The sequence below is a fragment of the Lacerta agilis genome, chromosome 13 (genome assembly GCF_009819535.1).
Source record: "Lacerta agilis isolate rLacAgi1 chromosome 13, rLacAgi1.pri, whole genome shotgun sequence".
In the NCBI taxonomy this organism is placed as follows: Eukaryota; Metazoa; Chordata; class Lepidosauria; order Squamata; family Lacertidae; genus Lacerta; species Lacerta agilis.
In genome coordinates this window covers 32386087-32398301 of record NC_046324.1, presented here as the reverse complement: position 1 = coordinate 32398301, position 12215 = coordinate 32386087, and the positions used below count along the sequence as shown (strand labels likewise).

General features: G+C 43.7%; 1 protein-coding gene across 12 annotated transcripts in view; it reads left to right on the top strand.

Annotated features, from left to right (window-relative positions):
* RBFOX1 (RNA binding fox-1 homolog 1) overlaps positions 1-12215 on the top strand; it is a 1003674-nt gene that overhangs the window by 144531 nt on the left and 846928 nt on the right. For all 12 annotated transcript variants that reach the window (XM_033166784.1, XM_033166777.1, XM_033166788.1 and 9 more), the window contains exon 2: positions 1961-2023. In XM_033166784.1, the coding sequence (XP_033022675.1) occupies positions 1961-2023 (63 nt within the window). The remainder of the gene's footprint in view (positions 1-1960; positions 2024-12215) is intronic.

Here is a 12215-nt window from a genome sequence, read left to right as displayed (position 1 = left end):
TCCCATTTCCCCTTGTTCATTTGACCCGCCGTTTCTGAGGATTTCATTTTAGTACATTGGAGAGCATCTCCTTTTGACAGACAGTGCAAATTAAGAGATATGGGTAAGGCTCAGGAAGCTAGATGCCTGAATATGCCCCCTGGGTTTTCATTTGCAGTTAGGGGCTGATATAGACACAATTACTGCAGACAGAAACCCAGAGGTTAGTGGCAGGGAACACGTGGCACTCATAGCTTGTGCCAAGCTGTAATTGGGAAGATTATTTTTAATCAGAACTTATTCTACAGCCCAAACATTAGAAATCTCTTGTAAGGCTGACAGGAAATTAAACTGAGGCCAAACAAAAACAGTAACAATGACAAAAAGGAGAGCAAGCCTCAAAACAGGAGTAATAATCCAAGTTGTCTAATTATAGCCCTGCTCATAGTTCAAAAGCTTTTTCCCCCATTTTCTTTTTGGCTTTCCTATAAAGCAAAGATAATCTGGCTTTCTGTTGGTGATAACTTTGTCTAATTGGAGCTGAAAATTTAAATGACCAGCAATTCTCTATGTAGGTCTATTTATAACTCAACTGTTTTGCTTTCTTTTTTCTTTTTAAAAATGGATTATATGTGTGATTTGATTTTTTGTGTGTGTGTGTTCGCATTTGATGTTTGGTTGACAGTAATCTTCTGCATGTGTCATCATTGCTCTTGATCCAAATTACTACTCAAGTCGGATTTCAGATTTCTGTTTTTTCAGAATGTGTGCATTTAGCCGTCGGAAAGATCCACGACATACATTTAACATACATTCAATGTGCATTCAAACCACATGACTTCCCGTGAAGAATCCTGGGAATTATACTTTCGCCCTCACAGAGCAGCACCCCTAACTACAGCTCCCAGAATTCTGAGGGAAACTCTATGCTTTAAATGTGTATTGAATCTTCCTCAAATGTATGGTGTGCATCTGTATATTGAAAGGGGGAATGGATGACCTTTATGGCACTCTGAACAACCCTGCACCCCACTTTTTTTTTCAAACTTACGCTTACACAATGGATAAAAATATATACAACTATGCTCTCCCAGCAATGGTGAGTGATAGAGAGAAGAAACTCACACAAAGCTGGGTTTCTACTTTCTTAATCTTGCATTATAATGCAATGCTGAAGGGTTCTGGAGAGGGGAGAAAAGCAGAAAAGTTCAAATTATTCATCAGCAGTTTTGCATTTTCACTGTGATGGTTTCGATCTGTTGGCTAGTCATTAAGATGGATGCTGTGTAATCTTGCTCAGGGAAGAAGTGAGGAAACTTGTAAAACCATCCATTAGACCGTACAGTTATTGGGATATAAATACTTTTCTGTACTTGATCAGATATTACCTTTCCTTTCCCCCTGAGATTCTTCCTGAGAACCTGAAAACCCTGAAGTTAATTGACTGCACAATTGTATGTTTGCCATTCAAATATTCATGGGATATCAAATAAGCATGGGATATGCTTCAGGCATTCGCCTCTTGGAAGAGAATGAGAAGGGAATACATGAGCCTCGATCTTTCTCTCTTCTCCAAGGGAAAGGTCACACATACATACCTACACCAATCTTTTAATCACAGAAACCACTTCATAGTCAGAACATAGCTCATCCTATCCAGCATCCCACTAGCAGGACCTGAGCACATCTGTACACTTTACATGCTTCTGATTTGCACCAACTGCTGTTCAGAGGCCTCTGATACTGGAGGTAGCACACAGCCTTATCCTCAATGAATTTATCTCATCCTCTTTTAATGCCATCCTAGTTGGTGGCGATCACTAAATATTTGTAGGAGCAAATTCCATAGAACAACTATTTGCTGTGTGAATATATACTTACTTATCCCTCTCCTAATTCTTTGTACTCTTAGGGTTAGGATGTGGAGGATGGTACAGCAAGAACATAGTGTGATGGGTTTTGTGTTTCTTTTTATTTTCAGGAAACTACACAGAAGCCTCATGTAAGTGGAGCCTACAGTTTTCTAGAACGGAGCATTCATTCTGTAAGTGCAACTCTCTCTGGTTTCTTTTCTATGTTGATGGGATGCATAGTTCTCAAGTCTCAACCCAGCTTGATTTGCATCTTCAGCTGCACAAAATGAAAATATTGTTGTGTTCTGTTGAATATGAGTCTGTGTTTAAAAGTTTGTTGTGAGAACCCTGTAGTTGAGGAGTTGGAAAGAGGGAAAAGAAGGAGACAGTTGAGTGGTGGGATGCTGGTAATGTGATTAATAGATATCTCCTTAAGCAGTATCTGTTCCTTGTGGACAAATGAGTAAATATAAAAAAGGTTCACAATGAAAATGGTCTACAATGAAACAGAAATCTGAATTACTTAATGGGTCATGTGTGGATTTCTCATTTCCTCATAGTTGTGTGTTTGTGTATACCAGCTGAAAAGAAAGTAATGTTTTTTGTTGTTCCCTGAAAGATTAGTCAGTATTCTCAGTCCTCTAGATCTTTTGGATTAATCTAATGAATAAATTTGCTGACATTTTTGAATAATTACAGCTTACATTTTTTGTTAATTTTCTCACTTAAAAACAAAAACAAAAGATTAGATGTGACAGTGTCGTTTTGGATTAATCTGTTTGTCCCATACTTTTCTAAAGCATCCCATTTTACTTTTAGCATTGTAAGCTGGTAACATTCAGCGAACCATGCCTGTTCTTAGTTTGATCCACAAGTGTGTATTTATATCATAAAGGACTTGAATGGGTTGTTGCAGTAAGGAAAGTAATCGTCCATGAACACACATCCTGAGCCTAGAAATACAGTTGTACCTAAGTTTTGTAATTAATTCATGCCAAATTCTCTCCTAAATAAAACTGCGGTCTGTCTGAAGCAATTCCACAAAATGTAGGATCATCGTTGACTTAGATCCAACATGATATGGAGCCTCACACTAACACATACTATCACATGCCATTCCACATTCATTAATGGGTTTTGAGGACTGAACCTGAGGGGTTGGGAAGGGACCAGGAAAGTGCTGTTGTTTACACACTAGTTGGACCCTATTTGGGATCATTAACTCCCACCAAACAATAGTGTTGTCTGGAAAATGAGGCATTTCTGAGTAGATATTGTCTCACTACATAGAAATTAGACATACTCAACTTTTTCACAATTCATTCATAGAGCCATTTGCATGCTACTTTGTCTGCTGATGAACCATAGCACAAAGTTTATGGATACTGAAGAAGATTTGGGAGGGTGTTCCATGGTGCACCCAGTTCATGTTGCTTGTGGGTCCAGCTCATTTGGCAGTGGTGGATTACCCAATAGGCAGACCAAACGTATGCTTAGAGCACCGACAAAGCAGGGGGGTGGGGGGGGCCGAGAGAGAGAGAGAGAGAGAGAGAGAGAGAGAGAGAGAGAGAGAGAATTGGAAATAGTTTGACATTTGCTATTTCACAAAAGTACTGAAGTACAGTGATCATAATGGGGAAAGTCAGAATTATTAGACTTCCTTACACTCCAGTGCACACACTTCCTCCATTTTTCTATTCTTTTTATTTATTGTCACCAACTAAACCAGAGGGTGTCCTACTAGTATAAATCAAAATAATGTGAGGAAGTAGACCCTGTCGTGTGTTGCACATGACATCCATGCATCATGTACATTTCAGCATACATGTAAGTTTTATGTTATTTCAGAATAATATGGATTAATATTGTTTTTATTTTGAATGGTGGCATCATAGTAATGTCAGTGCTTGGGGCCCTCTAAAAGTGTCATTCGGGCCCTGTCCTTTGGCTTTTCTGTTTCATCGTGTGGACTGAGAGTGTGCCCTGGAAGAATGTATTCAACATCCCCCTGTTGCCTGCATGTTGAAGGGGGAAATTTGGGACCAGTAGGCAAGCTTCCCTATAGTTACCCAGTTTTCCCCTTGAGGAATAAGCCTCTGAGAAAGCCCAGGGTTTCCCTAGAACACAGTCTGAAAACCACAGTGGAATGCAAATCTAATTTATAAGGGGAAAGTGCTTATGTATCTACCGTAATAACTCTCCTCTTTCCACAAGGGGGTGGGGAAGTTAGAACTTTGCATTTCAAGGAAAGGTGTTTTGGTTACACTTTCAAGTAGCAGCTATTCATCCTGAGCGTGTTTTACAAATCTGTTCCTTTCATTGCTAAATGTGCCTGTTACTCTTCAGTTTTTCATCTCTGCCACAAGCGGTCCTATCTGTCATGGAGCAGCATTGTGGCAGTTAGCAGCATTTGACACAGTTGACATGTTGGAGGTAAATGGTGAAAAAGAAATTCTGTCACCACAGCACAGCAAGGCAGAGGTGGGGGGCGGATTTCCAACTTATGGGAGGTGGCAGTTCCTGGGCTAATTAGTGGGGCATTGTTATGAAGCCAAACACTTTGTGTATGATTAATATATTTCAATATCTGCACATGCAGACTAAGGTGGGGAGAAGAAGCCTTGTAGAAACAAGTCTATAGATTAGCATCACATAAAGGAAACAATAATGGTACTTTTGGATTTGGGGAAAATGTTTGAATGTTGCCAAATTCCTTAGTGCCTAATTGCTGCCAGTATTCCCCCTTGTGATTGTAACCTGACTAGTACTGTGAATATCAATCATTTTTAAGGGTTAAGGGGTCATTATTATTTAGCCAATCTGAAACTGAAGTCCGAGACGTTGCCTGGTAACAGAGAATGTAGATGAGTTGGCTCTTAAGTCCACCATATGGCCAGACATTTTGCTCTATTCGCCTGTGACATGACCTACACATGTAGTACATTACTGATTTATAGGATGGCTATTATAGTATTCTAGTTAGAATTTTATTTTGGACAATATGCAGGTGAGTAATCTACTAAAGACATATTTAAAAAGAGAATCCCTTCGATGTGTATGTGACACTTGAATGATAACACTCTTAATACTTTAAATGATGTCATATTTTTTAAAAATAGTATCCATTCAGTTGACTTGGAAACAAAAGAAGCTTACACAATTTGCTGTAGGTTTCTGTAAATAAATGCAGGTATTGCTATTTCCATGGCCTGTGAAGCTGTAGAATGTCTAGCATCAGCACTGGACATCCAAGAACCATGGAAAGAGGGCAAACTTGAAGAGCTGGCCGAAGAAAACTTACTGTTTGGCACGGGAAATCTCAAGCCTGGCATCCAGCAGATATATATGCATTAAACATGCAGCTGCCAACCTCTTTTCTACATCCAAATGCTGCCATAATTTAAAGTGATCCCACACAGCTGGGTCAGATGTTGTGTGGTTGGAACTTCCCTGTGCTTTGTGTTGACCTTTGCATCAAGGTTTGAGCAAAGTGTATTCACTTTGCCATCAGTGTGCACTACAAATATCATATCCAATAAAGCTGAATGTTGGAAGATCCAGGAGAGATAAAATAAAGTACTTCTTCATGCAGCACATAGTTAATCTCTGGAACTCACTCCCACAGGAGACACTGGATGACCACCATTTGGATGGCTTCAAAGGAGGGCTGGACAAAGTTATGGAGGATAAGGCTATCAAATAGCTACTAGCCATGTTGGCAATAATCTGCCTCCACGATTGGAGGCAGTAATACTTTTGAATACCAGTTGCTGGAAACCACAGGACGGGAGAGTGTTCTTGTGCTCTGGTGCTGTTTGCAGGTTTCCCACAGGCATCTGGGTGAGGATACCAAACAAGATGCTTGACTAGGTGAGTGACTGGCCTGATTCAGCAGACTCTTTTATTTTATTATGTTCAGAGTGGGTTTCTGAGGACCCTGATGTTCTCAACTGTGGGCCAAATTTCATCACCGCCTCTCCAGATCTCTGTCTGACTTTTGGAACCCTCACTAGGCCATACCCATTCAACATCCCTTAACTGCCATGCCCCTCACCCCCCTCAAGTGCTTTTGTCTGTCAGGAAATGTGCACTTCAACTGTAATAATGACTCTCGCTTGTTTGGATAGAATATGGGAAGGTAGGGTTTAGAAACCTCTGACTTTTGTGTGGCTAAAGTGTGACAAAGTTCACATCCGTTGCCCCATGTACTTTTGCCTCTGGCCCCAACCATCCCAATGTGTTGCCCCTGAAAGGGGCCCCTTGGGAACGTGGCCCCTCGGCTGAAAAAGGGGCCCCTTGGGAACGTGGCCCCTCAGCTGAAAAGGTTTCCTTGGCACTGCCCTAAAAAGCAGAGGCATTGTGGGAAATGTAAAAGATGCATAGATTTAGCCACCCGACCAGGAAGCGATAAAGTTAGTAGGCAGGGCAGGCATAATCACAGGGTCATGTAAGGAACAAGGATTCCAGGTGCTGGCTAGCACCTGCTACTTCTTTTGAAACCCTTTTTCTTTTTGCTGGGCTCCTGTGTTTGTGTGTGTGTGTGTGTGTGTGTGTGTGTGTGTGTGAGAGAGAGAGAGAGAGAGAGAGAGCGCACATCAGCCTGAAGCTAACTCTATTCCTGTCCCTCCCTCCTCCTTGTAAGAGTCATTATCTATCACATTTGCATTTTTTATTATTATTGGGGTTTTTTGGTGGCTGAATATATTTTCCCCAAAGTGCATCAACCCTTGTATCTTTTATGGGATTGGTGTGTGCTTCTAGCTGTCTAATGCAGTAATAAAAAAGATGTCCGTGTCCATGACCTACCTGAATCATTACACGCTAATCATATAAAGCAATTCCAAGCAGATTGATTAAATACCGCTGCTTCCCCCCCCCCCCCAATGAATATGAACAGGACCAAAAATCCTCAGTGTGCCACCCCATAACAGATGGTCTGCTAACGTCTTTTAACAGCAGAATTCAAGGAGCAGGTGGCCGGGTGCTGTTAGATGAAGGCGATTTCTGAGACCAGCACACTTTCGCTGGCTCCAGCTGAGGAAATGCCACATTCTTTTAGCTTTGGGGAAACATTCCCTTTTTAGCCTGAGCACAGAATCAAGAGGCCCATTTCTCTCCCTCTTTACTTCCCTCACCCACCTGCTGCTTTCTCCCCCCTCTCTGTAACTTTCCCTGTTAAAAGTTGCCTCTTTGCTTCACCCAGGCCCCAGAGGATCAAAGCTTCCCAGCACACATCAGAAGAACAAGAAAAGTCAGTCTGGTAGAAATATTTGATTTTCACCGCATTGCAAGGGTCACCTCACACGGCTAAATGACCTGGTGGAAAATAAAATAAAATAAAACAAATTGGCTTTGTGCTGTGAAAAAGGATTGCTTTGACATTCTCCTCAAATCATGCTCTGATCAGGAACAAATGGCTGTGAGCTATCGATTTCCAATGCTTATGGGCCAACCTGGTCCTGCACAGGCAGTTTTCCCCACAGCAGATTAAATATCTTTTGCTGCTGTACATTCTGCCTAGTTTTATGGGTCAAGCTACAAGGACACGCAAGGGGATGGGGAGGTCAGCTCTCCTCTCCTCTGATGCAAACGTTGCTGCGTTTGTACATCCTGAGTGTGAGGGTTCCGTAACGTGACCTTACTCTATATTTGCTGGTCTCTTGAAGGCATGGGCCTGAGGAAGCAAAGGAATGTGTTTTGTGCAAATATCTAGTTTGTTATTTAGAGAACATGAACCTCTCCTTAACAATCTTGTTTCTCACGGCACAAGAGGGACTTGTAAATAAATAAGCTATGCACATGGAGGAGGGAGTTTTTAAGAATGTGCATAAAATAGATGCAGGAAGTTGAATAAAATTGACTGGATAACTTAACAATATTATGTGTTTGGATCTCAGATTACCCTTTTCCCCTTGTCAGGTGACTATAGTTTCTCTTGGGCAGTTTATTCGATTGATGTCATGCTAATAATTTTATATGCTTGTCCTCTCTATTCCTGCCTTTTTTCCATTTTCAAATTTTTCTTTTTCCTTATGTTACTTTTTTCTTCCTTATTCTCAGTTTCAATATCTAAAGGGTATCTGTATGTTCAGATATAATTGTAACCTTGTATTGTTGTTGTTGTTTTGTTGTTATATTTAAAAAATAAAGGGAAGAAATAAAACATTAAAGGAAATAGATCACTGTTTCTTTACCTATTCATAGGAACATAGGAAGATGGATTAAACTGAGTTATTGGCCCATCTAGTCCAGTATTCTCTCCACTAACTGGAAGTGGCTGTCCAGAGTTCTAAGTGGGTCTCCCAACCAGAGGTATCTTTCCCATAGGGCTTAGTGGTTTGTTGTGCCAGGGCGCTAGCCTCTCAGGGGTGCCCCAATAAGTGGGGGAGCTGCATGGCTTTGCCAGCGGCTTCCCCTTTTCCTGCACGCCTGCCAGCTGCGCCTTGCCAACCACATGGCTGGTGGGCGTGCAGCTTCCTTCCCAAACCTCTATAGGAGGAGATTGATCCCTGCAAAGGCTGAGAATGGAAGCTGCACCCGCCAATTATATGGCTGGCTGGTGTGCAGTGCTCTCTCTCTCTCTTTCTCTCTCTTTCGCCCACCTGCCCTGTGGGAAGAGGGAGGCGGGCGATGGCAAGGGGGAAATGGAGTGCGAGGAGCAGGAGGAAGGAAGGAGGAGGAGGAAGAAGAAGAAGAAGAAGAAGAAGAAGAAGAAGAAGAAGAAGAGAGGCACCCCCGACTTGCCCCCTTTCTTCCTCCTCTAGCTGGCTGCGGAGCCTCCCCTTTCCCATCCTGTTCAGCTACATCTAGCCTGAGCCGTGAGGGGGCGGGGCGCCAGAGGGATATTTGCACCACAGTGCCAGATATGCTTAAGAGGGCCTGTTCTGCCAAGGGGCAGGGTTCTTTTTTTGAATCTGGATCCAATGAAACACACAGATGGAAGAAGAACACAAAAAAAGTATGCTTTAATTTTCTAGATACAATCAGACAAACGTAGCGTACCTGACCAACGCCCAAACACAAATCTCCTCCTCTTCTGCCGCCCGGGGCTTCAAGAGAGCAGCGGGAGAGATCCCTCACACCAGAAACCCCACAGCACCCAAGACCTAGTCTGTGGCGAAGCCCCCAATCTGTCCCCTCCATTCCCTTGCTTATATAGCTGACTTAAGTTTGATTGTTTTCACCTGGCTATCAGGCACCATTCCCGAATGGTCAGGGAATCAGGCACCTGAGTGTGGCTTGGCCAAGGTCATTGGCAGCTGAAGGTGTTCTCGACTAATTGCATCCTCCTCACAAGCAACCTTACTTTGCTAATTAGAGGAGGAAAAGGGAATAGGATATGCAACCTGACTCCTCGTGATTACAAAGATCTTCCGCGAGTTTCCACTACACTCCACCCCTTGACATATCCTATTTCCTTTTCATCCTCGGTGTCATTTGATTGAGTATAGTCCACATAGGTTGCACCTTTGCATACAGTTGCTTAATTTTAACAAACAAAAAACAAGTGAAGATCATGGAAATACATATAATCACCAAAACAATGATAACCGGATGCAAGGCCAGGTTTAAAATATTGGTCATGGTGGGACTCCATCCGGAGAATATGTCCCACCAATGATGCACAGTGAGATCCCCAATATCTCGCATCACTTGCACTAACTCTGCTCCCTCATGTCTAATTTTTAACATCATTCCTCTAATCAAATTTACAAAGAAAAAACTATACTCATGACTATCTATATGATCCCCCCTCAATCTGTCCTCTGGAATCTTTATCTCGCCAACTCCCCTGCGTTATCCGTTGTATTCCATGTGATGGACCATGACAGCGTAAAATTATCATATGTCCATGGGATGGAGAAGTACAGTCGTTTGCTAGACATCATCCATGTCCCCTGTCCAGTCACATTCATACATCTGCCATGGATGCCGGGGAGCCATCGCCTTTGAGACAGAGCTGGTTGTTCACACAGCAGCAGCGTAGTCGTGTTCAACTCAGGAGGATTCGATTGATCATAGATGTGCGCACAGAGGCAGACTATTACCCACCACCACCAATTCATGGTGTCCTAGAAGCATATAATAAGAAAATTATTATGGCGTATTACAAAGAAATAGGAGAGTCATTATTCTCGCCGCTTCAGCTTGGCTGCATCTAAACATATGGGTGCAGTAGCATTTGCCAAAAGCACCCAGTAGGTGGCCCCAGGTCCCTTACTAACAATCTCTCCAGGTCTGTTTGGCTGATCGGGGTATACCACCCATACCTTCTGTCCAGAGGTGAGAGTGGTATCTGTAGATCCAAACTCTCCTCTCCTCCTGACAGTAGATGGAGGTGGACCTGGTGCTTCCTGAATATCGGGTACACTGATACGCTCGCAAATGAGTTGCGCTATTCGTTGTCCTGTTAGCAGAGATGCATCTTGAGTGCTGACATTATGGAGGAGCACCTTTACTTCTCCTTGGTAGTCGGCGTCCACCACCCCTCCTAAAACCTGCAAGCCTTTTAAGGCTAGGCTGGATCGAGGTGCGATGCGCCCATAGGTTCCATGGGGAACGGTGACCCCAATCCCCAAGGGTACTAGTACCTGCCCTCCGGCTGGTACCACCACATCCTTAGGGGTTATGAGGTCAGCCCCAGCACTATCGGGCGTCGCTCGGAGGGGTGGCTGGCCATAAGGTTGGAGTTTCCAGACCTTTAGGTACTCCACTGGTGCTGGCGCTGGCAAACTTATCATTCGTTGCAATGGTGTTTGGCCAGCGCATAGTGGACGGCTATTTAGTTCAAATTCCGCCTGATCTAGAACTTTACCCCACCCCTTCAGGGTATGGGTGGGGGTCAACTGTTTAAGCTTTTGCTTTAGCAACCCATTTAGCCGTTCTACCAACCCAGAAGCCTGTGGGTGGTGAGGAATATGATATATCCACTGGATATTCCATTCATTTGCCCAATCTTTTACCTCTCCCCCTGCAAAATGACTCCCATTGTCACTCTGTACCTGAAGGGGCGCTCCATACCTCCGTATTAACATCTCCAACCCCTTTATGGTGTTCTGCTGGTTCGCTCGTGCGCAGGGGTAAGTCAAAAGATACCCTGAAAAGGTGTCTACCATGGTTAATGCATACTGCCAACGTCCACATTTGGGTAAGGGTCCTATATAATCAATCTGCCATATTTGCCCAGGACCACTTCCCCGATGTAATTTTCCCATGGGTGTCTTAGACAGAGGCATCTGTCTCACCTGGGAGCACACTTGACAATTAGCAACCACTGTGGCAGCGGCACTCACTGAACATGGAATGCCTCTCTTGATGGCCCATTCTTTGGTGGCTTTGGCCCCCAGATGCCCTGCCTTGACATGCGCCCAGCGTGCTAATACCAATAACTCTTCGTCTTCGTCTTCTGGAGTAGCTGTCCGTACTCTTGCTAACCGATCAGCAGCCTGATTGTACAGGGCAACAGGTGTCCCTGTTGTATGTCCATCTACATGTCCAATGTGCATTTGTACTTTTGAGAGCATTTGATCCAGTTTTATCCAGAGGTCCTGCCCCCACAATGGTCGGTTGTGGATGCAAAAGCCATCCTGTTTCCACTTTGGAAACCATACAGTCAGCCCTTTAAACACAGCCCAAGAATCAGTATAGATATATACAACATCCCCTCCTTGCTCAATTGCATGTTCCATGACCATTAATACAGCCATTAACTCAGCATATTGGCTGGACTTCCCTTTTCCTCCTCTGGTCAGAGTAATTTGTTTTTGAGGATTTAAAGCGGCGGCACGCCAGACTCGCTCATTTCCCTGGTAACGGGCGGAGCCATCGGTGAACCAGACTTCGTCATGAGTAACCTGCTCATATGGGGGAGCTTCCTGTGCTGGGGAATCTTTAAGTTCTAAGCTAGGAATTTCTTGGATTTCTTCCCCTGTAGGAGTCACAGCCAACACTTGCTCCTGCAGTGCGCTCACCCCATGAGAACCAGGTCTAGCTCTTTCTGCAATATACCACTTCCACTTTATAAGGGAAGATTGTTGAGCTCTCCCTACCCTGGGACTGGTAGAATCATCATTCACCCAAGCCATGATAGGAATGGCTGGTCGTAATACAACAGGGTCGGATCCAGTTAGCCTAGCAGTTTCAACCAAGGCCCAATAGCATGCTAAAAGCTGCTTTTCAAAAGGGGTGTACTGAACCGTGGGCAATTTACGAGACCAAAATCCTAGGGGGACGCGCTTCCCCTGCAGGCTTTTCTGCCACAAGCTCCAGACTGCAACTTCCTTATTTGCAGAGACTTGTAACTCAAATGGTTGCCCTTTAAGGTAAGGACCTAAAGGCATAGCAGCTGCCACGGCCGCTTTGGCATCAGACAGAGCTTTCTCC